The 26,357-nt window shown below is 50.6% G+C and overlaps 1 protein-coding gene across 1 annotated transcript; it reads left to right on the top strand.

Moving 5' to 3' along the window:
* Positions 1-600: 600 nt before the first annotated feature.
* On the top strand, positions 601-24,568 carry LOC123932318 (long-chain-fatty-acid--CoA ligase ACSBG2-like). Its single transcript, XM_045990206.1, has 15 exons — positions 601-631; positions 4,190-4,419; positions 8,055-8,143; positions 9,133-9,253; positions 11,463-11,546; positions 14,075-14,224; positions 16,448-16,624; positions 18,401-18,582; positions 18,725-18,958; positions 20,316-20,533; positions 21,791-21,930; positions 22,095-22,341; positions 23,604-23,703; positions 23,864-23,968; positions 24,470-24,568. The coding sequence occupies exons 1-13, from the start codon at positions 616-618 to the stop codon at positions 23,675-23,677; spliced, it is 1,962 nt and encodes a 653-aa protein (XP_045846162.1). The 5' UTR covers positions 601-615; the 3' UTR covers positions 23,678-23,703; positions 23,864-23,968; positions 24,470-24,568.
* Positions 24,569-26,357: the final 1,789 nt, after the last annotated feature.

Raw genomic sequence — 26,357 nt, forward strand, 5'->3', positions numbered from 1 at the left:
TTTCTTACAGATCCACTGGAGTTCTTCCCATGTAAAGGAAACTGGCCTTTCTCTATTAGACACGTTACCTGTATTTTTTCTCAATTTGTTGTGAATCTTTTGAGTTTTTATGGTATTCTTTTGCCACGTGGAAATTAAAAACTTCTTAACATAGCAAGATTTTCTATTTTTCCTTTATGTCCTTCAGGTTTTCATGTCATATTATCTTTAAGGCAACCAACCAGAGTCAAACTCTCCCATGGGTTTCTTTCCCTTGCTAGAGTTCAGGATGTTTCCTCACCCACAGGACCACACGTGGGCTTGGTTGTCACGTCCCAGCCGTTTAAGAGACTTCTGGAAACTCACAGACTGAATGCCCTCTGGACTTACAACTGCTCTACGATCTGTCACACGGACCCTTCTCCTCCCCTCCTGAGCCTGGGACTAGCGTGACTAATCAATCCCAGGGTTCTAGGCAGACATGGCCAGTGGATGGAAGCTGGCCTCAGACCTGCAGCCCCTTTGCCGGCCCGGCTAAGTTCCCTGCCTTGTGCCTTGCAGTGCTGTGAAGCATGACCTGGAAAGGCCGAAAACCCCAAGACTCGGGAAGTGGAGATTAAGGACCCTGAAGGAGACATGAGTAAAAACAAAGGTATGTTGTGCTCGAGTGCATATGGGAAAGGGAACGAGGCACAGACTCAGCCAAGCCTTTTCATAAAGGAGCAACCCCCCCCCCCCCGAGAGTCAGGGCACACTTGTTCCACGCCTGGGTCCCTGGCTTTGGCTGATGTGCCTACAGCTGGGGTGGAGGGACGGGCGACTCCTGCCTACATCTGATAGGGAGCACAGGCCGCCCAGGCCAGCTGCTGTCTGAGCAGAGCTCCACCAGGCCTGTGACGGGGGTGAGGGCCCGCTCTTTGGAAACCTCATTTGTATTGTTTGTACCACGGGATGCTGACCACAACACCTCCCTATTAGGACAGCCGTGTGGGTAAAGCACCCAGCAACCATTATATATAGTGTGGATATAATTATACGTGTGTGTGTGTGTGTATACAATGTAATTAATATATATAGTATAGATATGAATATGACAGGACATATAGTGGGTATCATTGTGTGTGTGTATATATATAAAGTACAGATGCAATTCTATATATAGAAAGAGAGAGAGGGATAGAGTCCAGATGTAATATGGACCAGATGTAATAATACAATGCAGATGTACCTACATACGTATCACGCAGATGTAATAGTATTTATATAGTACAGACAATACATATCATAGAGTACAGGTATATTGTGATTAAATGCTACTCTGTGTTACCATTTGTGGTTTATATGTATATAATAACTCCATAGTGCAGGTAAGCGATAATGATTTTCCTCTGTATGCTGTAACCACTTTGCCGGCGGAACAAAGCTCAGGGAACATCACAAGACAGAGTGAACTCATTATCTTTCACCGCTGCCCTCTTCCGAGTGCCTAAAATGTTGGCAGGAATGACAGCTTTTATAACCATTCTCGAGTGACAGCGATCTTCAGAATGTCGTTCCGGTCACTGTCAGATTCCCAGGGCCCAGGCTGGGTGGTGGAAACAAGAGAAACTGCCTTCTGTGAGGGCTCTAGAGGCGACAAGTCTGAGATCAAGCGATCGGCTGGGTTGGCTCTTCCTAGAGGCTGTGATGGACAGTCCGTTCCCTGTCTCCAGGCTCCTGGTGGCCCTTGGCAATCCTTGGTGATCCTTGGTTTTGGAAGTCATCATGGCTATCTCTGCCTCTATCATTACGTGATGTTCCTCTCTGAGTCTCTCTGTGTCCTCTCCTCTTTCTCTAAGGACACCAGTCATTGGATTTAGGGCCAACCCTACATCCAGAATCTCATCTCGGGATCCTCAACTGATTCCAGCTGCCAAGGCCCTATTTCCAAATAAGGTCACATTCTGAGATTCTGTACATGAATTCTGGGGGAGCATCATTCAACCCAATACAGCCAATAAAATATCCCTAACCAGGGTCCAGGTGACACCCCTCCACATTTCTGTCCCATTTAAAGCTTCTTCCTTCTCCCAGGCCTCAGGCTGGAAGCCTGGAGCAGTGGGGGCGGGGAGGCCTGCTGAGCTGTTTTTTCATCCCCTCCAGGATGCCCCCCCACTCAGCGTTGCCCACTGTAAGCTGTCATGCCTCCTGTTGCTAACTCTCCTTGGGGGCGGGGGCGGGGAACTTCTGAACTAGCCTTGCCTTGATGTTGGCTGCCATGGCTTGAACTTATCCCCCTGCCATGGTCTGAATACTTGTGACCCTCCAAAACTCCTATGCTGCAACTTAACCCCAAGGGGATGACATTAGAAGGTGGGGCCGATCAGGAGGGATCAGGCCACGAGGTCCAGGTGAACTGGATCAGTGTCCTGATAAAGAAGGCCCCAGGGAGCTCCCTCATCCCTTCTGCCAAGGGAGGACGCAGTGAGAAGCTGCTGTCAGCCAGAAAGCAGGTTCTCACCAGACACCGAATCTGCCAGAGCCTTGGTCTCCGACTCCCTGGCCCCCAAAACTATGGGAAATAAATGTTATTTGTAAGTGTCTTGCATTGTGCTAGAATAGTCACAAAGACGTGCCCCAACACTCAGCACCTCGGGATGTGACTTATTTGGAAAGAGGGGTCACTGCACGTGTCATTAGGTAAGACGAGGTCATTCGCGTGGGTCCTAACCCAATGACCGTGTCCACGTGAAAAGGGGCAAGTTGGACACAGACAGGCACACAGGGGGAACGCCACGTGAAGCTGAGGGCAGAGACTGGGATGAAGCTTCTGGAAGCCAAGGAACTCCAAAGATGGCCAGCAAATTGCCAGGAACGAGGAGAGAGGCATGGAACCCGTTCTCCATCAGGGTCTCCAAAGGAGCTAACCGTGCACACACCTTGATCCCATACGCATCATCTCCAGAACTGAGAGAACAGATTTCCGTTGTGTCAGCCACTCAGTCTGGGGAACTTCATCATGGCGGCCCTAGCCGACTAATACATAGTTCACGCTCTTTGCTCAGCGCCCACTGGTGACTTTTCTCACGGTCTGCCTCTGAACACGGATCTCCAGGTGAAGTGGAATTCTTTCTACTGGCTTCCGGCCAAAAGTCTCTCCATGAGGTCCATGTCAGTCAAGGGGAAAAATCAGTGTCCCCCAGCAGGTAGACGTGCGGTGTTCTCCCAACCCCGCTGTCTGCTCGGCCATTTCCAGCTACCAGACCTCCAGTGGATAAGTTTCAAAGTCAAGAGTCACACACCCATTTCTCCAAGAGGGTTTCCAGAATCTTCTCTCACTTGGCCCATGGTTGGGGGGTGATGAGCAACACACTGCATACCAACTCGCTCCACAGGAAACCCTCTTCTCTTCTCTCTAGGGGTCAACCATTTCACTCCTGAAAGGAGGTGAGTGAGGAAGGAAAACAAATTGGCTTCGAGCCAGCCCCTTTGCCTGATCCATATAAGTTGGTGGAATCAGGTGGTCTGGGTGATGTTGCTTTAACACCCGACCCCAAACCTCAACAGCTCAACAAAACACGGGCTTGTTTCTTGCCTGCATTATGTGTATCTGGCACTAGGATTCCTCCCTGACATGTGCTCACACCATTTTTGTAAGGAGAACGGGGTATGGATGTCACACACCAGCTCTTAAACCTTCCACTGGGGAGAAACGCACAACAGCCACTTCGCACATTTCACTGACCAAAGCATATGTAGTCTGCCACGCGTCCATTTTACCTTAAAAAAAAAAAAAACAAACCCTATAAATAATATGGAACTCGAGCTAATGATTCACATGCTAAAGTGTTCAAGGGGGAAATGGATGGGCAGCCGCAGCGTTGAAATGGACGGAGTGATGGACGGATGTAGAGAGATGGTGGGACCGAGATAGGATAAAGCAAACGGAATAAATGCCAGCAGTTGTGGAAACCACGTGGTAAGAGGATGTTGGCTCTACAGACCTTTCAGGTTTCTTGTACGTGTGAAATTTTCACAGGAAATTGTTGGGGGGGGGGCAAGGAAAAGTAAAAAAGAGGAAGCGTGAATGGGCTGGCATTGGTCATATGACTTCACCCGGGGAGTGGGATTAATTCAACACTCAGCCCTTCAAGCCCAAAAAGGACACTCCTCCCCCAAAGTTATTAAATTAATAAAAATGTTTGCCACCAACCCTGGTGGCCATTTGCAGTTACTCCTGGGCTGTGGACCATTCATCGAGATGGAGAAGTCCTTCTGAGGCTATCAAAACATGGGCCAGGCCATGAGACCCCAGTAACCATCCCTGATTTTTTTCGGGAGTCAGTCAAACGATTTGGGGCATATCCAGCCCTTGCAACAAAGAACGGTGAGCAGTGGGAAGTCCTGAATTTCAACCAGTACTATGCGGCTTGTCGGAAGGCTGCAAGAGCCTTGATCAAGGTAAATGAGTTATTCATTCATTCATCACTTAATCATTCATTCTACATATACAAACATACGGTATAAAATGCACGAGGCACCACAAGATATGAAGGTTCACTGGTGAGAATTTTCCCTTTAATTCTTGACCCCTCTCTTACGGAGGCAGCCATCATTGCCAGTTTTTTGTAAATCCTTTTGGGGAATAAACTATGTGTATATATTATAAAATTTCTCTACAAGCAAATTTTTACACAGATGGTAGCCTACTCTACCCATCATTCTGCATCTTGCTATTTTTTTTTTTTTGCTTTAAAAAAAAAGATTTTACCTATTTACTTGAGAGAGAGAGAACACAAGCAGCCAGAGGGAGAGAGGGTCAAGCAGACTCCCCGCTGAGCACAGAGCTCAACTCGGGGCTTGATCCCAGGACCCAGAGATCATGATCTGAGCCAAAGTTCGATGCCTAACTGACTGAACCACCCAGACGCCCCACATCTTGCTTTTTAAAAGCTTTATGTATTAGTTAGCGACTGCTGCATAACAAATTACCCCAAAATTTAGTTTCATGGTATCTCACGAGGCTGTGGTCAAGCTGTCCATCTGAAGGCTTGACTAGGGACAGAGGGTCCACTTGTAAGCCTACTTACATGGCCGGCGATTGGCAAGAGGTCTTGGTTCCTTGTTCCCTAGCCTCTTCCATTGGGCTGAGTGTCCTCAGACTATGGCAGCCAGCTCCCCCAGAATGAGTGATCCAAAAGAAAGTGTGAACAAGATGGGAATCATATCTTCCCATAGCTTCCATGACTTAATCTCAGTGGCATACTATCCCTTCTTCCGTATTCTACTGGTTACATAGACCAGCCTTGACACAATGTGGGAGGGGATTATACAGGAACACAGACCCCGGGAGATAAGAATCACTGAGCACCATCTTGGAAGCCGCTTGCCACACTGAGTTCCTTTCATGTTGATTCACTAAAAACAAATCCATATTCTTTTCAGCAACTACAAATATGTATGTAACAATACTGGCATACTGGTGGGTAGTGACGGTGTTTCCGGGCCTTGCTACCATACATGGAGGCACAGAGAACCTTCTTTGTACAAAGAATTCTTACAGAGACAGTGCTTCTATCGGCCCACTCAGAGTGTGTGAGAGACTCTGCTTACCTATTATTCTTGCCAACATCACATTATAAAAAATGTGCATATTGGCTACTTTGATAGGCATGTTAGGCAGAATTCTACAATGACCCCTCAAGATTCCCAACCCCTGGTATAATCACACTGTATGGACAGACTCCTCCCCTTGAGTATGGCAGGACTTGGGACTATGATGGGATTTTCCTCCTGTGCTGGCAAAGGTGAAGAGATTTTGCCGATGGAATTAAGCTCCCCGATCAGCTGACATTGAGTATATCAAAACAGCAAGGGCTCTGGTGGGCCTGACCTAATCAGGAAAACCATTAAACGAAAGATTCTTCCGCTGGCTTTGAGGAAGCACGTTGCCATGTTGTGGACAGGGCTATGTGGCAGGGGACAACAGACCACCTCTGGGAAAGCAGTCCCCAGTTGATAGCTGGAAAGAAAACAGGGACCTCAGTCATTTAACCACATGGAAATGAATACAGCAAACAGTAACTGTGGGAGAAGATTCTCAAGCTTCAGAGGTGACCACAGTCCCGGCAGATACCTTAACTGCAGCTTCTGGAGAGCCTAAGCACAGGACCCAGTGAAGCTGTCCCCAGACTTCTGACCTATGGAAAACTGCAATAATAAAACATGTGTTGGGTTAAGCTGCTAAGTTTGTGGTGATATGTTAGGCAGCAAGAGATAAGGATACGATAGGTAGCTCCTATTATAAAAGGGAATGCCTGGTGGCTTTGATTTATAGAAAGTGCTGTCACATTTTGACCCAGACCTTAGCTCCTCTCTCCCCTTCCCTCTGACACCTTCATGTCTTCACCAAGCAATGATGAGAACGGTCTTTCAGGATGGAGTCTCTGCTCGGCTGCCCCACCACGGTGCTGTGACGATTCACCTCTCCTGAGAGATGATCTTCTTTGGCTATGTCCTTAGATCTGGGGATTCAAAGATCCCTACTCTCCCAATCCTCAGGGATCTAAGCAGTACTAAATCCGTTTATCTGCATATTACTAAAGACTGTCTACCTGCAGAGGAGACAGCCTGTTTGTTACTAAGCAGAAATACTTATCATGCTCCGAAGCAAGCACCGGCAGGCAGATATCTTCAAAATGCTTACATTTTCCTCAAGAACAGGGTCATTGCCAGCTTTGCCCCATGATGACTAAAAGAGCCAACAAAGTTAGAGGTTCCCAAAACTCCATGGAGTCACGTTAAGAAAAGCCAGCATTGAGCCTAAAATCTGGGGTGTGGCAAAGCCTGGACCTGCCCCAAGGAGGATTACCTTCAGGTCTGGGTTTCCGGTTCATTCTCAAGTACATTCAGATCGAGGATACACCTTTATTTATTTTGAAAGATTTATTTATTTGACACAGAGAGAGCGAGAGCGAGCGTAGAAGTAGGGGGAGCGGCAGGCAGAGGAGAGGGAGAAGTACTCAATCCCAGGACCCTGGGATCATGACCTGGGCCAAAGGCAGATGCTTGACTGACTGGGTCATCCCGGAGCCCCAAGGCTACACCTTTAAAAGTGCAATCTGTCACCACTTCAGGCTATCACTCTTGGACTACTTCTGTTATAAAAATAAATTCACACCTATTAAGACAGCCATTATCTTTGAAAAAAGGACAAAATAGCAAGTGTCAACGAGGACATGGAGAAACCAGTACACTTGTGCATTGCTGGTGGGAATGTAGAATGGGGCAGCCCTTATGGAGGGCAGTGTGGTGGTTCCTCAAAAGATAAAACACGGAATTACAATGGGACCCAACAATTCCTCGAGGATTCAAAGCAAGGACTCAGACAGACACTTTTGCGCCATGTTCACAGCACCATGATAAACAGCAGTCCAAATGTGGAAGCAACCAAGAGTCCTTTGGTAGATGAATGGATAAGGTATAGTGTGGTCCACCCATACAACAAATTATTATTCAGTCTAACAACGGAAGGACATTCTGACTCCTGCCACCACGTGGCGGGACCCCGAGGACACGGGGCTCAGTGAGAGGACCCAGAACCAGAAGGACACATTCCGCAGGACCCCACTCCCAGGAGGGCCCGAGGGGAGTCCCGTCCACAGTGACAGAGAGGAGATGGTGGGAGCCAGGGCTGGGGCATGGGGGTGGGGAGTCCATGCTTCTCGGGAACAGAGTCTCTGTTTGGGGAGATGGAAAGTTCTGGAGACGGATGGTGGTGACAACGGCACAACAGTGTGAGTGTGGTTCATGCCACTGAGCTGTGCACTCAAAATTGCTTTGTGCAGTTGACCACAATAAAAAAATAAAATACATACAAACAAGAATAAATGGTGCCTTATGCAGAGGGAGGCAAAGCGGCCTCCTAACAGTCACAAAAATATCACACCCCAGATTTTAGGATCAATGCTGCCTTTTCCCAGTGTGACCTCATGGGCTTTGGAATCTGCTTTCCCACATCCCAGTGAGCAGATCCCACCCAGAAACAAGACGTCTTTGTGTTTCTGCTTTCTGTTTGTTTGTTTTTGCCTTCCCAGCTGGGCCTGCAGCGTTTCCACGGAGTTGGCATCCTGGGGTTTAACTCCATCGAGTGGTTCATTGCTTCCCTCGGTGCCATCTTAGCAGGGTAAGACTGTGGGCTGGGTTGACTCTGACTGTGGGCGAGCCGCGACTCTGGGCTGGCAGCCCGGGGCTGGCTCTGAGATGTGATCGGGAATTTCAGGGGCAACCCCAGGTTAGGAGGCAAGACAGACCCACTGACCGACCAACCTGACAAAGGACTAGCATCTCCCATCCGTACGGTGCTTTTATATTGAGTAATAAAAAGACCAAGCATGTGACTCTTGATCTCAGGGTCATGAGTTTGAGCCCCACGTTGGGCGTACAGATTATTTTTTAAATCTTTAAAGAAAAAAAGAAAGATTTTATTTTATTTTAGATTTTATTTATTTATTTGACAGACAGAGATCACAAGTAGGCAAAGAGGCAGAGAGAAAGGGGAAGCAGGCTCCCCGCTGAGCAGAGAGCCCAATGTGGGGCTCGATCCCAGGACCCTGAGATCATGACCTGAGCCAAAGGCAGAGGCTTTAACCCACTGAGCCACCCAGGTGTCCTGACAGAAAGATTTTAAATAAGGAAAAGACTGGAACAGAAAGCTCACAAAGGGAAGTAGCCAACAAGACCTTGAAGAAGCTGCTAGACATCACTAGCCATCAGGGAAAGACAAATTTGGAAAACAGAATGGTTAAAGGCAAGAACAAAAGGCAGTCAAATGAAGGGAACAGGTGCCTGAGTGGGGCGGTCCAAACCCCACCTCTAGCTTCAGTTGCCTTGGGACCCCGAACAACTGACTTCCCTGCCCTGAGGCTCAGTTTCTGAATCTTTAAAATGGGATGCTGTGAGGGTTCCGTGATCAGCCACCACGATGCCATTATAGCACTTGCTGCTTTCCTCACCCTTATTTTGCGGCTTCATTTCATCACGGTGAAGTTGTGGAGGGAGGGAAGCTGGTACCAAGGCTGCAAACTCAGAACTTGCCTCTAGTGCGCCCCCCTCCACCTTCCAGAACATTCCCATGTTAAGATGTACACACGCACGTGTGTTTTCTTTCCCCAGGGGTCTTTGTGTTGGTATTTACGCCACCAACTCTGCGGAGGCTTGTCAGTACGTCATTAGTCATGCCAAAGTGAACATCCTGCTGGTTGAGAACGACCTACAGTTAAGGAAAATCCTTTCGGTAAAGCCCAAACTCAAACACCACCCACCAGTCACCCAGGGGGATTGCAGGGCTCTGACTACCTGACCCGTTGATCCCAGGTGGATGTTAATGATAGGCTGGATGGTGGGGCTGGCCCCATTCTTGGGTTCAGTAAGTGTCCTCCACGTATAACTAGGGGAACAGGGTAGAGTGGCAGGGATCTAACTTCCAATTTGTATTAACTTCATTTCCTACTGAGATTCTATTTTTTTAAGTCCCCTTTATTTGTTTTATTTTTTTAAGTAGGCTCCCTAGCCTGTAAGCTTCTATTTTTTTAAATGTGTTTATGTATTACTTTATATACAGCCCGCTGTTTTCTTTTAGAAATGTAAGCATTTTGAGGCTTACACCCCCTTATAATGGTCATTTTTTAGGTAACTGTCATCATTCCTGAATTTCTTCTTTCTCTTCCATTTCTTCGCTAAGTTCTACCACTTCCTGTTTCACCTTTTCTGGTATGGCTCTCTCTTCGCTCAGTGCTTGTAGCTTTGCTTTGTGTTCTTCCTTTCCAGCTGTGTTTACTTTGTATGTTTTAAATCCCATGTTGGAATGTTGGGTGGCAATTTTCCTTAGCTTTGTGGTGACTTTTCCTTACGTATAAAATTTGGCTCCCCTCGTGTTCCCTTTTTCTTCTTGTGGTAGCTTCGTGTGGATGTTGTAGAAAGTTTTTCAATTACTAGTGTTTGAATGAACTGCAATTTCCTGACCCAGCTTTTGGCAGGTGGATCCCATGGGTAGAGGAGTCCTTCGGGGGTGGGGGTGAGGGCAGGTGACCAGATTCACTGTGACTCAGCCCAAGGGCCCTGTGGCTGCTGCACCAACATCATATTTCTGAGTTACACACTTCTCTGCTTGTTAATGTCTCTGGAGATGAGATGTGTCTTGCTGTCAATGGCATCCTCCAATCATCGTTGGTCATGTTTTCCCACATTTTAACATCTCTGAAGCTAGGTTAGACTTTCTAGACTCATGAAATCCAGCTAGACTCAGTGAAGTAGAACACTCTGCCACCAAGCTTCCTCGGATGCCTAATTCCTGACCTGGTTCAGGGGGAACAGACTTCTCCCTTCAGCCTTGAGCTTTCTGAAATTGTTTTCTTAAGTCATGCCTCTACGATCTCCAATACTCGTATCATTCCCTATTTGTTCTGTTCATAACAGAACAAACTGGGATGAGTAGTGGGTGAGGACTGGGTCCTTTCTTCCAAATACTGGCTTACAATTTGGGTTTTTCTACCATTAGAAAATACTGCATACTCTTTGTATGCAAGATTCAAAGCCAGGCTTCTGACAGGCTCCTCCCAAACTGGATTTTCGGTTCTGCTTGGAAGTCTTTTGTTCTAGGCGACGCCCACGGGCTTACAGCCCTCCAACTCCCCACTGACTCCCTACGTCCTTAGAATAAACTCCAGACTCCTCACCACTGCCTCCAAGGTGTCCCCGACATGGCCCTCACCATCCATCCCTGCCTCAACCCCAATCCTCTCCCTCTATCCTCATCCTAGCCATCTGAGACTTCACAGAGTCCTCAAACCTCTCTGGCCATTTCCTGTTCCAAGCTTTCTGGATGTCGGTTCCCTCTCTCTCTGGAAACCTCCTGTCCCACTGTTCACAGACCTTCTGTCCTCTTCTCTCAACCTATGCTGGAGAGTTGGTTTTATTTATAATTACCATACCGGATGTTGGCAGTGACTTCATCACTGGATTGGCTAGACAAACTGCGGAGCCACACCCTTCCTTTGTGTCAACAGGGTACAAGAATCCCGCAGGCGTGGTCTACTGAACCTGAAAGCCCTCGGTATAAGTAGAAAGTCCTGAGCTTGCCCAGGTTCCAGTGACCTGCACAGAGGATTTTTGTTGCCTAGCTCCAGCTAGGAGGGTAGCTGGATCCTGGGCGCACGGTGCAAGGGGTGGGCTCATAAACCAACAACCATGACTCTGTGAGGGGAGCAGGACTCAGGAGGCTCTCGTCTTCATCAGCCTTTAAGTGTTGGAGCTACTGATACTGCGCACAAAGAACCCCGTCCTACAATCAGGCTGTGTCCTGCCAGCTGGGACAAAGAGCTGTGTTGTACAGGCTGGGCAGGGGAGAGTAAAGAGGCTGGGGTCACTGGGGGCCATTGCTTAGGAGAGGCGTCCACCCTCAGTCTCTCCCAGGGCCATGAGGCCCACGTGGAACTTTCTTTCAGATTCCACAGAGCAGGATGCAGCCCTTGAAGGTGATCGTCCAGTACAAGCTGCCCGTGAAGGGAAGCAGTAACAACCTGTACTCTGTAAGTGTGGGGCGGGGGCTGCTGAGCCAAGGGGAAGGTGGCCCCGCAGGGCGGGCCAATGGGGCCTTTAGGGCTTTCCTCTTTCTTCCTGGTGCGAAGGGTCTGATTGATGGGCAGATGTCTGTTCTGGTTATTTATTGCTATAAATTTAATTTATATATATATATATATATATATATATATAATAAATATAAATTTATTGCTAAAGTCTCTCCCCAAAATTGGTGGCTTAAGACAACAACAATCATTTTATTCTTACTTCTTTTTTTCAGAACATTAAGGCAATTGAAAAAATACTACATCACTGAAAAGTAGGGTGTGGGAAAACCCACAGCATTAGGTTTAAATATTTACTTTATATCCCAACCAGAATCTGTTAAAACTTGACTTGCGGCTTTAATATGTGCCAAGTCATCAATAATAGTGTCACTAAAACCATGAACCATCACTTAGTATGTATAAATACGAATACAGGGCTGAGCATTTCTGCCATGGCTTGGACCAACAGCCCTGGTGGAGCCTGTCTTCACTTAAATTTTTGATTTTTCAAAAAAAAATTTTTATTATTTCATTCATCATGGATTTTTTGACGGTTAGTGACTTAAAACATATTGCACTAAAATACAATTTCTCTTGATTGCCAAAGGTTTGTTGTCCTTTTTATTTTGTTGCTTGCATATCCTTTAGTTTTTGCACTGGAGGCTAACTAAGTCCCCAGTCCTCACTCTGGTCTGGACTCTGCACCTGGGGCTCCTGGGCCCCCTCTCTCTCTTGGCGGCCTCTCCAGCATGGTGACCTAGGGATCTCTGCACTTACTCCTGGCTCAGAACTCTACAGAAACATCGAGAGAGAGAGACAGAGAGAGAATGCCAGGTGGAAGATGTCTTGCTCTTAACAACCTACTCTTGGAAGCCACACACCACCACTTCCAACATACTGTGCCCGCCACGGCCGACCAAAAGGTCTGCTGAGCGGGGGGGGGGGGGGGGGGGGGGGGGGGGTTGGGGGGGGGACCTAGACCGCCTCTTCCTGAGGGAGGGGCAAGGCCACCAAAGAGTGAAACCATAAATGCCATCACAGTTTCTGAAAAAGCACTCGGCCTCACGGTGTTTTATGTTTCATTTTTCAAAGATTTGTTATTATTTACTCGAGAGAGAGAGAGAGAGAGAGAGCGCCCAAGCAGGGGGAGTGGCAGGCTCCCGGCTGAGCAGGGAGCCCAACGAGGGACTTGATCCCAGGATCCTGGGACCATAACCTGAGTCAAAGGCAGACACTCAACCGACTGAGCCACCCGGGCGCCCCGCCTTAGTGTGTTTTAGTCAGGAAACGTGCCGGTACAAGCAACAGAGACACGCTTTAGCCAGAGCACGGGTTCTGTGTGTGAGGATACACTGGGTTATCTCACAGAAGCCGGGCCAGGAGGCTCATGAGGCCCAAGGACAAGCTCCCGTTAATATCCACGAGATGAGACTCTCAAACCCACGGCTCAAATCACAAGTCCCGCAACGTCACGACGTTTATTAGGTTTGCCCCCACACGGGCGGGACAGAAGATGCCCACGATCCTCTCTGGCCGACCAAAACCTTGCCAGTGTTCACACCTTCCAGAAAACACTCGAATACTAAGACCACGGAGGATGAATAAATAAGGAAGAAAACTGACCGGAATCATAGACTTTTGAGAGGTTTAAAGTGACCATCGGAGCAACAATACCTGAGGTCTGGATACTTCAAAAAAAATTCTCTTGCTAGCCACACTGCTTACACTGGGATTTCTCAATCTCGTTGCTACAGACGTTTGGGGTGGATAACTCTCTGTCGCGGGGCCGTCCTGCGCACTGCAGGATGCCGAGTGGCGCCCCCCACCTTCACCCCCTGGAAGCCAGCAACGCCCTCTCAGCTGAACCAAGCAGACATGCCCTTGGACATGACCTGATGTCACAGGGCTGGCATCCCCCTGGTTCTGCTTCTGGAAGGTGCTACACACCTGCCATCTTGAATTCAGGGCATTGCCCTCCTCCAGAGCCTGGTGGGTGGGAGGCTCAGTGATAGAATTTTTGCAGGTCCTGTGTGATACTCAGTCCATACAACCCAGCAGTTCCTTCCGAGGCATCATTCTGGAAGGTCAGTAAGAGCAGAGTGTGACTGCATTGGTTTCGACTGCTAGTTCCTGTTTGCTTGCTGCGTGACCTTAGGCAGCTTCTGGGGCTACATCTTGACTCATTCATGCCCGGATGACTCATTCCAGTCCCCGCACTTCCAGCAAAAGCCCTGACCTTCACTGTGACTGGACCAGCTGCGGTCACAGGTGCAGACCCAGCAGCCTACCAGGAAGTGGAGGAGGGGAAGCAAACATCTTAGGGCTTTTGTCAGAGGCACCACGACTGGTGACTCTGAGTCCTCCCTCTCGCTGGGAATCATGTTTTAGAGAAGCCCACGGCCCCAGACGTGACAGGGGAAGGGGACCACTGTGTCGAGGGTCCCCCGCACAATCCGAGTCCCCATCCTCTGCCTGTGTCTTCTTCACAGTGGCACGATTTCATGGACCTGGGCAACGACATCCCCGACTCCCAGCTGGACCAGATCATGGAAAGCCAGAGGGCTAATCAGTGCGCTGTGATCATCTACACTTCTGGGACCTCAGGCAATCCCAAGGGAGTGATGCTAAGCCATGACAACGTAAGTGCCAGTGGTGATGAACCCAGTGCCAATGTGACAGCACCCAGGCCAGTGGCCCTCCGGCTCTTCCTGTTCTCACCCCACTGGGGGCAGGGTAGCATTCGGGGATCTGGCCCCCTGGGGCTCCCCAGCCAGCGAAGCGCTTCCAAGAGGGCAGCACAGTGCAGGGGGGAGATCAGGGGCTTTAGAGCAGACCTGTGTTCAAATCCTGCCTCGTGGTCTTGGGCCAGATACCTAATCTCTCCAAGCCTTTGTCTGCGCAGCTCTAAACTGGGTATGATAACAACAGCCCCTGCCTCCCGGGCTGCTCTGAAAATGAACTGAGTTGATCTATTCCTAGAGAGCGTAGACCAGTGTTCGACAGTAAAACGAGCCGGTAGAAGAGCAGGGTATACGCTCTGTGCTTCTTGGAAGTAAAGCGGAAGTTGATGTTTCGGTTACTCCAGAAGGGCTACGTGTCTGGGAAAGACACATGCGCGCCTGGACGGAGTCCACAGGTGAAAGTAGCTCAGACCACTGGTACAGGAGAATAAGGGGAACAGGTCCTAAAAGATCCCATTTACACAAAACCCTAAGAAACGCAAACGTAGCCGTAGGCACAGAAAGCAGACCTGGGGCTGCGGGGGTGGCGGCGGGGGGAGGTGGGTGGCAAAGGGAGGCATGACAGGGGTGACCCCATTTCACGATGTTGAGGCTGGTGATGGCTTCACTGGTGCAGACAAACAGGGGGTGTCAGACTGTGTCAGTTTCACCTCAATACACTGCTTAAAAAAAGAAAAAAAAAGAGCAGGAGAGACAGTCACGCTCGCTACATGCCAAGCCCCGTTCTGAGAGCTTTACGCTTGGTAAGTCCTCACGGCGACCCTCCCGGTTCTGCCAGGCTCTTTCCACAGCAGGCTGGCTACACGGCACACATTTTTTCTTGAATGACGTGTTTATTTGAGAGAGTGGAGGGAGGGGCAGAGGGAGAGCGGATCTCCAGCGGGCTCCCCGCTGACCGTGGAGCCCAACTTGGCACTCAGTCTCACAACCCTGAGATCACGACCTGAGCCGAGATCAAGAGTCGCCCTCGAGCGAGGCCGCCTGGCTCCGAATCCCAGCCCTCCCACCTGCCAGCCGTGTCACCTGGGACAAGTTCCTCCCCTTCTCTGGGCCTCTGTTTCCCCATCTGTAAGACGGAGATGAGAACGGCTTCTGCCTCTCCGAGCTGCCTCCCAGAGTAAGTGATCCCAGTTCTCTCCACACGCATCAACCGTTCAAAGTTGCTCGCGTTCCCGGGGCACTTGGCGCCACGCTGAGCTGGGTACCCTTTAACCTCTCGCTAAACCCCTTACCAGGAGGTAAGGTGTCATGAACCGTTGGGGCATGTGATGGCACCTAGTGACTTAGACGACGGCAACTTCAGTCTGCGAGGCGTGACACGGCCCCTCTGCGGGGGAACGGCATTCAAGCAGAAATGGCAAGTGTGAGAAAGACTCAGTTGCGGGGCAAGCTGGAGGAAGAGCATTCCAAGCAGAGGAAACAGCCAGTGCAAAGGCCCTGAGGCAAGACCCTGACTCGTGTGTGAGAGGAATGGTGTGGAGGCCTGTGTGGCAGGATTAACAAGGTAACTGTTCACCCGAAAGGGACGACACCAGTGAGAAAAACAGACTGCAAAATTATACGTCTGCAAAAACGACACATCGAGGCACATTCTGGAGAAGGAGAAACAAGCATATGTTAACTGTGGGGTATTTGTGTGATGGGATTATGAGTGGCCTTTTGGTTTGCAGGACACGAGAAGCCCCTGTGCCCATTTTACAGGTGAGCAAAGAGCCTGCAGCCGCCAAGCTAGCAAACGATGGAGCCAGGATGGGATCCTGGGCCACTTACTGGATCTGTTAAGATTTCTGACTTTCCATGTAGACATTCCGATGCGAGGCTCTGTTGTTGGATCCAAGGGGGGGTCGGTTCAACGTCCAAAGCTGCCCAGTACCTTTTACAGCTCCTCCTGGCCTCGGGCAAGTTCGTTAACCACTCTGGGCTTCTGTTTTTCCGCCTGTAAAGTATAAAGGATTGTAGTTACTGACCCAGCATGGGATGACTTCATGTTTGGAAAGCGTGAGAGCAGGGCCCAGCACACAGCAGATGTGGTGTAAGTGTTTGTTAAGTAATCACATTTAAATGGCCCTCCAGTGAGGTCGGGGGGAGCCCCCTGGATCGTAAGCCCGACTTGTGTTCCAGATCACGTGGACGGCGGGTGCAGTGGCAAAGAACAGTGGCCTGTCCTGTGCCGCAGAAAAGCAGGAGGTGGTGGTCAGCTACCTTCCCCTCAGCCACATTGCAGCTCAAATGATGGATATGTGGTTGCCCATGAAGATTGGGGCTTTCACCTACTTTGCTCAACAAGACGCTCTCAAAGTAAGGCTGAGGGCAGCCCGGGGTCAGTGGCTGGGTTCACGTCCATGTGCCCTGGATCCAGGGGGTTCCTTCTCTCTCCTCATCTTACACTCCATTTAGGAACAATGGAAACAGTCGACCACATTCTTATAGTTTTTATCTTTACCCAAATCAAGGCATCCACATATGGTTGTGTGGGTTGTGCACCGAACAATCCAAAATGAAGATGTGACTTGTTTTGAAAGCAGAATATGTGTGTGGGTTGTTTTTTTTTTTTTTTAAGTCAGTATTCCCAGCACCTAAAAGCTCCCCAAACCAAACCCATCTCAAGGCCCTTACCCACATCTTTGTCATTTTGTTTTCTGCTTCAGTGTCCCCTTGGTCCCTCTTCACCCCCTTCCCACCCCAGTGCCCAGTGTCTGGGGCATTGTAGCCACTCGATAAATACTTTCTTCTCTGGCTGACTGCGTCATGTGCACCCACGCACCTTCAGGACCTGAGAAGCTCCCATCTGCCCGTATCCTTATCATCTCCGAAAATTATCCAGTTTCCAAACAACCAACCCGGCACCCGGCGGGTGGTAAAGTTATCTTCACGTTTTAAGAAACTGCCAGACTGTTTTCAGAGTGGCAAGTGGGTGGGAGGCGGCAGCCCTCGTGCCGAGCAGGTGACGAGCGCCGCCTGACGGGCTTGGTGACCGACTGGCGACCTTCTTTGGGAGAAAAGCGTCTGTGCCAACCTTTTGCTCACTTCAAAACGTGGCCATGTCTCTTCTTACAGCGGTTTTGGACCAGATTATCAGTCCGCCAAAGCCCTCTCCCGGGTGCGTGTCTTTTCATTCTCAACTCTGATGAAGTCTTTTCTCTCTTCTTTCGTGAGTGTGGTGCCATGTGTGCGGGACCCTGGCCTGTCCTTGGGCCACAGGGGTCTCTGTGGTGCTCCCCACGGACCCTCCAGTTTTCTCGCTCACGCTTGGGTCTGTGCTCTGTCCTGAGTTCACTTTTGCTTGGGGGAGAAGATGCTAAATGGAGCTCTTGCTTCTACTTTTCAGGATAGGACTAGCCTCCCCTCCGCTGAGTCGTGCAGGCACTTTCACGGACTGAGAATTGCTCATAAATGTAGAGACTCGTGTTTGAATTTCTATTCCGTCCCGTTGAACCCGTACGTCCAGCCTTACATCCAAACTGCACCAACTGGGAGTTTCTGGCTTTCTGGCATGGTGCTCACCTTGCCCTGGTTTGCCTGGGACACTCCCGGTTTTATGACTGAGAATCCCACCGTTCAGGAGCTCCTCGGGTTCTGAGCAAACCGGGACGGCCGATCACCCTATTGCAGAAAAAAAATGTCAAAATCGGGTGGTAATTCTTCCCACTCTGTTCTTCTTTTCCAAAACCGCTTTGGTCGTTCTAGGTTCTCTGCATTTCCATATAAATGTCGAGATGGGCTTGTCAGTCTGTGGAAAAGTCTGCCTGGATTTTGAAAGGGATTGCATGAACTCAGATCTGTCTGGGACCAAATCTTACATCCTTTTTAACAGCTGTGCAACACTCCACTGCCTCCTTGGGTTGGCCTTTGTCACCAGTGGGTGCTCTCCACCAAATCCCGAGGCTTCACCCAGAGAGGGAACAGACTGGCCCCCAGCCCGCCAGTGGGTTGGCCCCCTGGGGTGGGTGCTCGCCTTGGTCCAATCAGCCAAGAGAAGCTTCTCCAGGGCTGAGCTAATGGGCTGGGCAGAGATGGGACATCTGGGCTCCAGGCAGGGGGCGGGTGTGGTTAACCCAGCTCGGTCTCTTGCAGGGTACCCTGATCAGCACTCTGAAGGAGGTAAAGCCCACCATCTTCCTGGGGGTGCCCCGAATTTGGGAAAAGATGCAGGAGATAATCAAAGAAAAGAGCGTCAAATTCTCAAGCTTGAGGAAGAAGGTGTTCTCCTGGGGAAGAGTGATTGGCTTAAAGGTCAATACAAAAAGGATGTTGGGGTAGGTGGAGGGTCCAGCGGAGCCAGGCAGGGAGAGCGCCATGTGGAAGGGGGCTCGGCCTTCTCCAGCGGGTGCCCACCAACCCCCATTCAGCGCCATGGATGCTGAGCCATGCCAAGGGCGTTGGCGTTCTTATTCACAGGGAACATGACACTCCTGGGAGCTACCGCATGGCGAAGGCCCTGGTGTTCAGCAAAGTCAGGAGTGACCTTGGCCTTGATAACTGCCACTTTTCCGTCAGCGGGGCTGCGCCTCTCGACCAACAGATCTCTCAGTTCTTCCTAAGCCTGGACTTGCCTATAAATGAGATATACGGTATGACGGAATGCACAGGACCGCACAGCATGTTCAGCCAGAATAACTACAAGATTCACAGGTACCAGCCTCCTGGGAAGACCCCCAGCCCTCCAACAACACGGGGTACTAGAGTTAAAGGGGCGAGGGTGGGCAAGCCATGCTGCTAAGATAAACCCTGACCTGAGTCTCCAGGATGATGCCTGTTCTCCGGCTTCCAAGCCCTAAATCTTCACAAGGGAAGCCCCCATGTGTCCAAGAGCCCATGGATTGTCACCTGTGAGTTTTGCCTCCAGATGCCGCCCTCAAGGTTCATCTAACCCAGGTTCACCTCGAAGACCCTTCATCTCTGCCATGCTCCATCTCAAACATGTCCATGGGCCCTTGCTAGCTTTCTCCCAAGCTCCAAGGCTTTGGAGCCTCTCCTTTTCTCCCAGGCTCCAAGCCTGACCTTTTAGACGCATCCCCCAGATCTCTGCCTTCATCAACACGTGGTTCTCCTCGCGAGCATGTCTGAAATACAAGCTTCCCCTTTCTAGGACAACACCGGGCAGACTGGGCTTGGGGCCACCCTACTCCAGTATGACCTCATATTAAATGAACTCAAGACATCTGCAATGACCCTGTTCCCAGATCCAGTCACATTCTGAGGGGCTGGGAGTTAGCCATACAACATGTGACGGGAGAGAGGGGCTCAACTCAACCTCTAACACCCTTCCAGAGGCCAGACCACCCCACCATTGTCTTTAAGCTAACCTGGTATGAGCAGTGCCTGGACATTTCCAAGCATTTTCCATGCTAAAATGAACACAAAATCAGCCTCTTTCAATGACTACTTGCCATCTGGCCCTCGGGGACCACAGGAGGTTGGATAGCCCAGTGGCCTTCATTATCCAGGTTCATAATATGAACTTCCCATCGGCCCTGACTCACATCATCCAAGCTCAGGAATCAAACAGATTTGGCTGGCCAGATTCCCATCTCGTAGAGAATGTTCCCTGTACAAAGCACTTGTCCCATCTTCAACAGCTGCAGAGCATCCCCCCGCATGCACACACCATCATTCACCAAACTGGTCCCCTTACCGGTGGGTACTTAGGGTTTCTTCTCCACAAAGAGCGCTGAAGTGAACGTTTTGCATGCACACTGTCCACGGTGCTAAAGCAGTTGGTAAAAAAAAAATGGTACCTCAACATGACTCTCCTGCACGTTCCTTTTGTTACGGGTGAAGTTGGGAAAAACCCTCTTTGTGTCCAGTCCAAATCCATCTGTATTTCTTTCTCTTGGGACCATCGGTACACCTCCTCATGCCCACCGGGTCCTGGGGAGGGTGAGAGCAGCAGATCCCGCAAGGGAGCCCGGGCTGCGGACCCAGGCTGCCCCAGGTGGGTGACCTTGTCTCCCTGAGCTCTGGTTTCCCCCCTCCCGCCCCCCGGCAGCTGTGGCAAAATCATGGCTGGATGTAAGAACATGCTATACCAGCACAGCAAGGACGGCATCGGGGAGATCTGCATGTGGGGCCGGCACGTCTTCATGGGCTATCTGGAAATGGAAGACATGACCATGGAGGTCATCGACGACGAAGGCTGGCTACACACGGGGGACCTGGGCCGCATAGACAACCACGGTTACCTCTACATCACCGGCCGCATCAAAGGTACTTGGCAGTGAGCTCGATTCTGAAATAGGTTGAAGCGAAAAAGAGGAACTATCGGCTCAAACGTGGGGTAGTCCAAGAGGTCTTACTTCAGGCGTGGCTGGACCCAGGTGCCAAAATAGCATCAAAGGAATTGCTTGGTCCTTCGCTTCCTGAGAGCTGTCCTTGGTGCCTTGGAGCCGTTCTTGGAGAGGCTTTTCCCATTTGGTGACAGGATGGCTGCCAACAGTCTAGGCTCACCCTAACCACCAAGGCATAGCCACAGTTTTAGATCCGGCTCTCACTGGATCCCATCTCGAGATAAACCTCTGCAGAGACTAGAGGGTGCGGACTGGTCGGACCTGGTCACATGCTCATCCTGGCAGTCCTCGTCCAAACCACAAGCGTTCGAGGTAGAGAGAAGGGTTCCCTAAACCAACAGCAGTGTTCGATGCTACTGCCTTAACCACCTCAGTAGGGATGGCTGAAAGATCATGGGCTAAGACACAGGGAGTTTGGGTGGGTGGGACAGGAGGCAGCCAGCATCCTTAGATGAAAGAGAAGAACAGATCTGGGACAGGAGGAGGGGCTCTTAGAGAATTTGAGAGGCTGGGGGTGGGGTGGGACGTGACACAATTCTCTTAAAGGTTCTTTTGGGGTTGCCAAATGGTAGGAAAATCCGGAGACAGAGGGAACGGCCAGAAGCACTGTGTTATCTTCCAAGCAAGACTTTTCGGAGGGCTTGGAAGGGGTACAGAGGCCCAAGAAACAGGCAGTAGATTCATAGGGCGCTGTCCAAGTGAAGTCCGCAGGACCTGGACAGTTTTTTTTTAAGATTTTATTTATTTATTTATTTGACAGCGAGAGAGAGAGATCACAAGTAGGCAGAGAGGCAGGCAGAGAGAGAGAGAGAGAGAGGGAAGCAGGCTCCCTGCCGAGCAGAGAGCCCGATGCGGGACTCGATCCCAGGACCCTGAGATCATGACCTGAGCCGAAGGCAGCGGCTTAACCCACTGAGCCACCCAGGAGCCCTGGACCTGGACATTTTTGATGGGAATTTCAAGGAGACAGGAAGAGGAGGACCAGAGTGGTGCTGGGTCGGGGGCTTGGAGGAGGGCATGGTGGGAGTCCCGGCTGTGGGCGGGGGTCCTTCTCTGCTTCTAGGGTTTTCTAAGTGAGTGGTCATCTGTGTCAGCATCTCTCTCTGATTCTCCGGGGTGGGGGCAAGCCCTTTGTACTGTCACTCTCAAACCCTCGCTGAGCCACGCTTTGTTCCAGAAATCCTTATCATGGCTGGCGGTGAGAACGTGGCCCCTATTCCCATCGAGAACTTGGTTAAAGAGAAGATACCCATAGTCAGTAATGCCGTGTTAGTGGGAGATAGAGCAAAGTTTCTGAGCGTCCTGCTGACGTTGAAGGTAACATGGGTTTGCTGTCCTGCAGGGGCGGGAGCGGGGTTAGTCTCTGCCCCAGGGTCCAGAGGACACACCCCTGTGGGTTCAAGACCCACTTCCTGGTCCTCGGATGTGGCCAGGGAGTGTGTGTGGTCATTGGGTGTGGTGACAAGGGTGTCCTGCGCCAGTGTGAGGTCGACAGGACGAACGGAGAGCCACTGGACAAGTTAAGCTTGGAGGCCATCCACTTCTGCCGGAACCTGGGAAGCCACGTGTCCACCGTCTCTGAGATCCTGGAGCTGCAGGACCCCCTGGTCTACAAGGCCATCCAGCGAGGCATAGATGCTGTGAATGAGGAAGCCATTTCCAACGCGCAGAGGATCCATAAGTGGGCCATCCTGGAGAAGGACTTTTCTGTCCTCCACGGAGAGCTGGGTGAGCTGCCCGGAGAGCAGGTGGTCTTGGCACTTGGAGGCCGGTCCCTTGCTAGTGTCCAGGGCCACATGGGAACTGAGGAGATGTGCCCTTTACTGGGGCTCCGAGGGTCCACTTTCAGCTCATTGGTGCGCAGCTCCCCCCCCACACACATGTCCCTTCTCCCCCATGCCCTGCTCTTGGAATAAAAGCCAAACTCCTCATTATGGCCGTGCATGACCTTTCTCCTGCTGACCTCTCCTTTTCACTTACTCTGGCCCAACCGCACAGGCCTGCGCACTGTTCCCACAACCCTCCGGGTGTAGTTCTAGCTCAGGCCTTTGCACCTGCTACTCCCTCTGCTTGGAACGCCCCCCCCCCGCCCCCCGCCCAACTCAACTCTTCGGTTCCTTCTCATTGTCCACGTCTCACCCTACAGGCCACTTCCTCGAGTGGCCTTCTCGGACCTAACGTGACTCACCATGGCCCTCAACAGAGTAACTCTACAGCTCACCCTCCCCACTCCGACACCGCTGCCTTCTTGCCCCCATGCCACGCCATAGTCTGGGATTATCCTACGTGTTCAGATCTTGGTCTCTGTGCCCCACGAGGGGATGGCTCACGCCAGGGTGGCTGGGGGTTCTGCTTTCCCTCAGCGTCCTTCCTGGGGCTTGCTCTCAGCACTCAGCTCTAATCTGATGGCGTGGATTGCAGAGTTAGGGTGAAGGCAAGCACATAGCCTCCAACAACTTGGGCTCAAATCCTGTTCCCTCCAAGTGACTTGTCCCTCCGATCCTTGGTTCTTCCGACCAGTTTGAAAACGCAGTCCTTGTGGGGCTGCTCGGGACACAGCTTGGGAAGCCTGAACCCCAAGGTGACCCAGAGCCTAGGAGTAGCCGGGGGCATGGATTGGGGCCTGAATTCAAGTCTTGCCACTACCGTATATGTGCTGGGTCAGCTCAGAGCAACTGGCCCTCTCTGAGCCCGTTTCCTTGCCTATAAAACCAGGGGCTGGTGTGCCCCCTTCATGGGATGCACAGGCCACATGAGCCACAGAGGTCGGCACGCTGTCTGCCTCCCTGCTCCCATAGTCCTCACCCCACAGCAGGCCGAGGGGCGGGGTCTGTCACCCCCCCCACGGATGGGGAAGGCGAGGCACGCGCGGAGTTGATGGCAGAGCCGGCCCCAGCCTGCCCCTGCCACAGGACCCTGCGGCCCACACACGGGACATGTGGACTTTGATTTCATACCCACCTCTGAACTGGTCTCCCCTTTCTCGACAGGTCCGACGACAAAGATTAGGAGACATTTTATCACCCAGAAATACAAAAAGCAAATTGAGAAATTCTACCACTGACTTCCCTGCTCTTGGCTGTCCCGACGGTGAGACTGGCTTTGCTGGGCTGTGCCTCGAACGGGTCCGACAGGGGTGGTCCCACTGCGTGCAGGCGGGTCTGTGAGTGGAGCTGGGAGGCCACACACAAACACGCATTTTCTTGGCGGGGATTCTAGGTCGGGGCTCAACTCATGCTTTTTCTTCCAGAAAAATGCCCAGATGTTATACTGTAGCTTCGTCAGAAACTTCGGTGGGGAAAAGGGCTACTTGCCAAGAACCCAAGGATTGAGGTGTGTTGGCCCATCGCAGATGGTAAGGGATGGGGGTCTGAATGACTCTCACCCACCCACCCCTGTTCCTCTCCTCTCCCCAGGGGTCTCTGAGAGGTTTGGGGGAATCTAGCTGGATATAAGAGCAGGACAGTAGAACAGATTTTCTGTTGTCCCAAGGGCCCTGGCAATCCTTTTGTGGTCAAAGCCTCGTCTTCTGAGCCCCCCACTAGCCAACTCACCCACATGAACTTGCTACAGGGCTGCAGAGACAAAGTTACTGCAGACTCGCAGGCTTCCCCCACAGGAATTTATTTTCTGCAAGTCCAAGAGCAAGGGACTGACTGGTTGGCTTCTTCTGAGGCCTCTCTCCCTGCCTGTGTCCACATTTCCAGTCATTCTGGATCATCACAGATCCCTGAATCCCTGTGAATCTTCAAGGCATGATCCCAGGGAAGCTTACGGGGAGGTTTGTAAAGGACTGCTCATTTCGGAAAAAAGATCTCAGCCCTTGGGTTCCAGGCAGATTTTCTTTTCCCCCCAGAGGACTGACGGAGGCCTCAGAAAGAAAAGCCTTCACGAGTTTGAAGAAGTGGGTCCCCAAACCGATTCATCTTCCTGGAGGCAACCTGGAAACCCTTCCAGGAAGTTCTGATAATAAAGTAATTCAGCATCCCATGTCTGGATTCGTGGCCCCAGGTTCAAGCTCTCTGTCCTTTGTTGAGAAGTTCGGACTCTGGAATCAGTTCTGGGTTCAAATTCTGACGGGCTCTGTGAGTTCAACTCTCTGCATGGACGGGGTGGGAATCTGTAAAAACAGACCCCATCTGACAAGGTAGCTGTTGGAGACTCACACCTTCCCAGGTGAAGGGGCACGGAGAAGGCAGATGGCATGGCACGTCTGAGGCCCGAAACCCCTCGTTACGGGTAAACCGTCACCATCAAAGCCCCCATCAGTCTTGGCTAACAGCTATGGTTCCTGATGAACCCCATCTTTGCAGATGAGTTTTTCTGTTGTCCTAAGGCCCCAAAATAACAGCAACTTAAAGAAGACAGAAGTTTGTTGTTCTTCCAAAGGTCACGTATAGGCAGACCAACCCTGATACGGCAAATCCACAGGCCTGGTCCCCGAAAGATCAGTGGAAGGGATACCTCCCAGGCCAGAGAGGGACAGCCTACAAGGACAAGAGAAAGAAAATTTCCAGTCTTTTAAGATTCCGTTACTCAGACGTAGTCCAGGGCCCTTTTTCTTTTTAAAATACAAAATTATAAATAGATTAGAAACATATGAAGACCTTCTCCTTGCCAAACAAAACAAAACACAAGTAAATAAATAAAAACCTTTAAAAAAAAACAAAAAACACAAATGCGACGCACACAGGATAACGGCATATCTGACGGCCTTCCTTATGGACCTCGTAGGTTTTTAGGTTTTTTTTCATATGCAAATATAGTCTGTCTTCTTTTTTATTTTCCAGCTTCTATATTTGCAAGTTTGCCTGCTCACTAAAATTTAATTGTAACACCCAAATCGATGCCCCCAAGCACACATCCGTGGTGGTCTGTGGACATGCTGAAAAGTTCGAAACCCCCTGGAGATCAAACGCAGTGCTGCCTTGCCTTCTTGCTTCAGCTCATGCCGTCAATGCACGTCCTTCCGAGGCCGTTTTCCCACGGAATAACTGGTGGTCGTTATTGTCATACAGTGACACGATAACACAGAAGGAATGACGGGATGAGAAAGACTCTGTTTGGCAATCATGATGGGAGGGAGGGGGAGACAATCAGGAGCAGTCAGTGGGCACCGAGGTCACTGGCTGGTGAGCTTTGATGCTAGGGAAGATAATTGGTGTCATCTCATAATACCTCCCGACAAAATTCTGATCAGTTGTAACAGCAGGAAAGATCAGTTTAAGGTGGGGAACCTGAGAGACACCAACTTGACCCGGTGGTCAAGGTCTTCTTCACCTCCTGACACCTGCACTTACAAGGAACACAGCATGGTTTCTGTCGGATTCTTTCCGAGAAAGCTGTAATAAGTCAGAGGGATTGGGGGTCTGAGAGTGACCACAGGGGGACAGCAGCTTTATTTGGGCAGAAATTTGGTTCACGTGCAGGGCAAGACCCTCACAGAATGAGACTTTCTAGAGACAACAGCACAGAGCCTACCCCCCACAAAATCAAATAACCCAGTCAAGGGCAGAAGACATGAACAGACATTTTTCCAAAGAAGACATCCAAAGGGCCAACAGACACATGAAAAAGTGCTCAAGATCACTCGGCTTCAGGGAAATACAAATCAAAACCACAATGAGATACCACCTCACACCGGCCAGAACGGCTAAAATTAACAAGTCAGGAAATGATGGATGTTGGCAAGGATAGGGAGAAAGGGGAACCCTCCTACACTGTTGATGGGAACGGAAGCTGGT

This window comes from Meles meles, chromosome 20 (assembly GCF_922984935.1).
Source record: "Meles meles chromosome 20, mMelMel3.1 paternal haplotype, whole genome shotgun sequence".
NCBI classification, from domain to species: Eukaryota; Metazoa; Chordata; class Mammalia; order Carnivora; family Mustelidae; genus Meles; species Meles meles.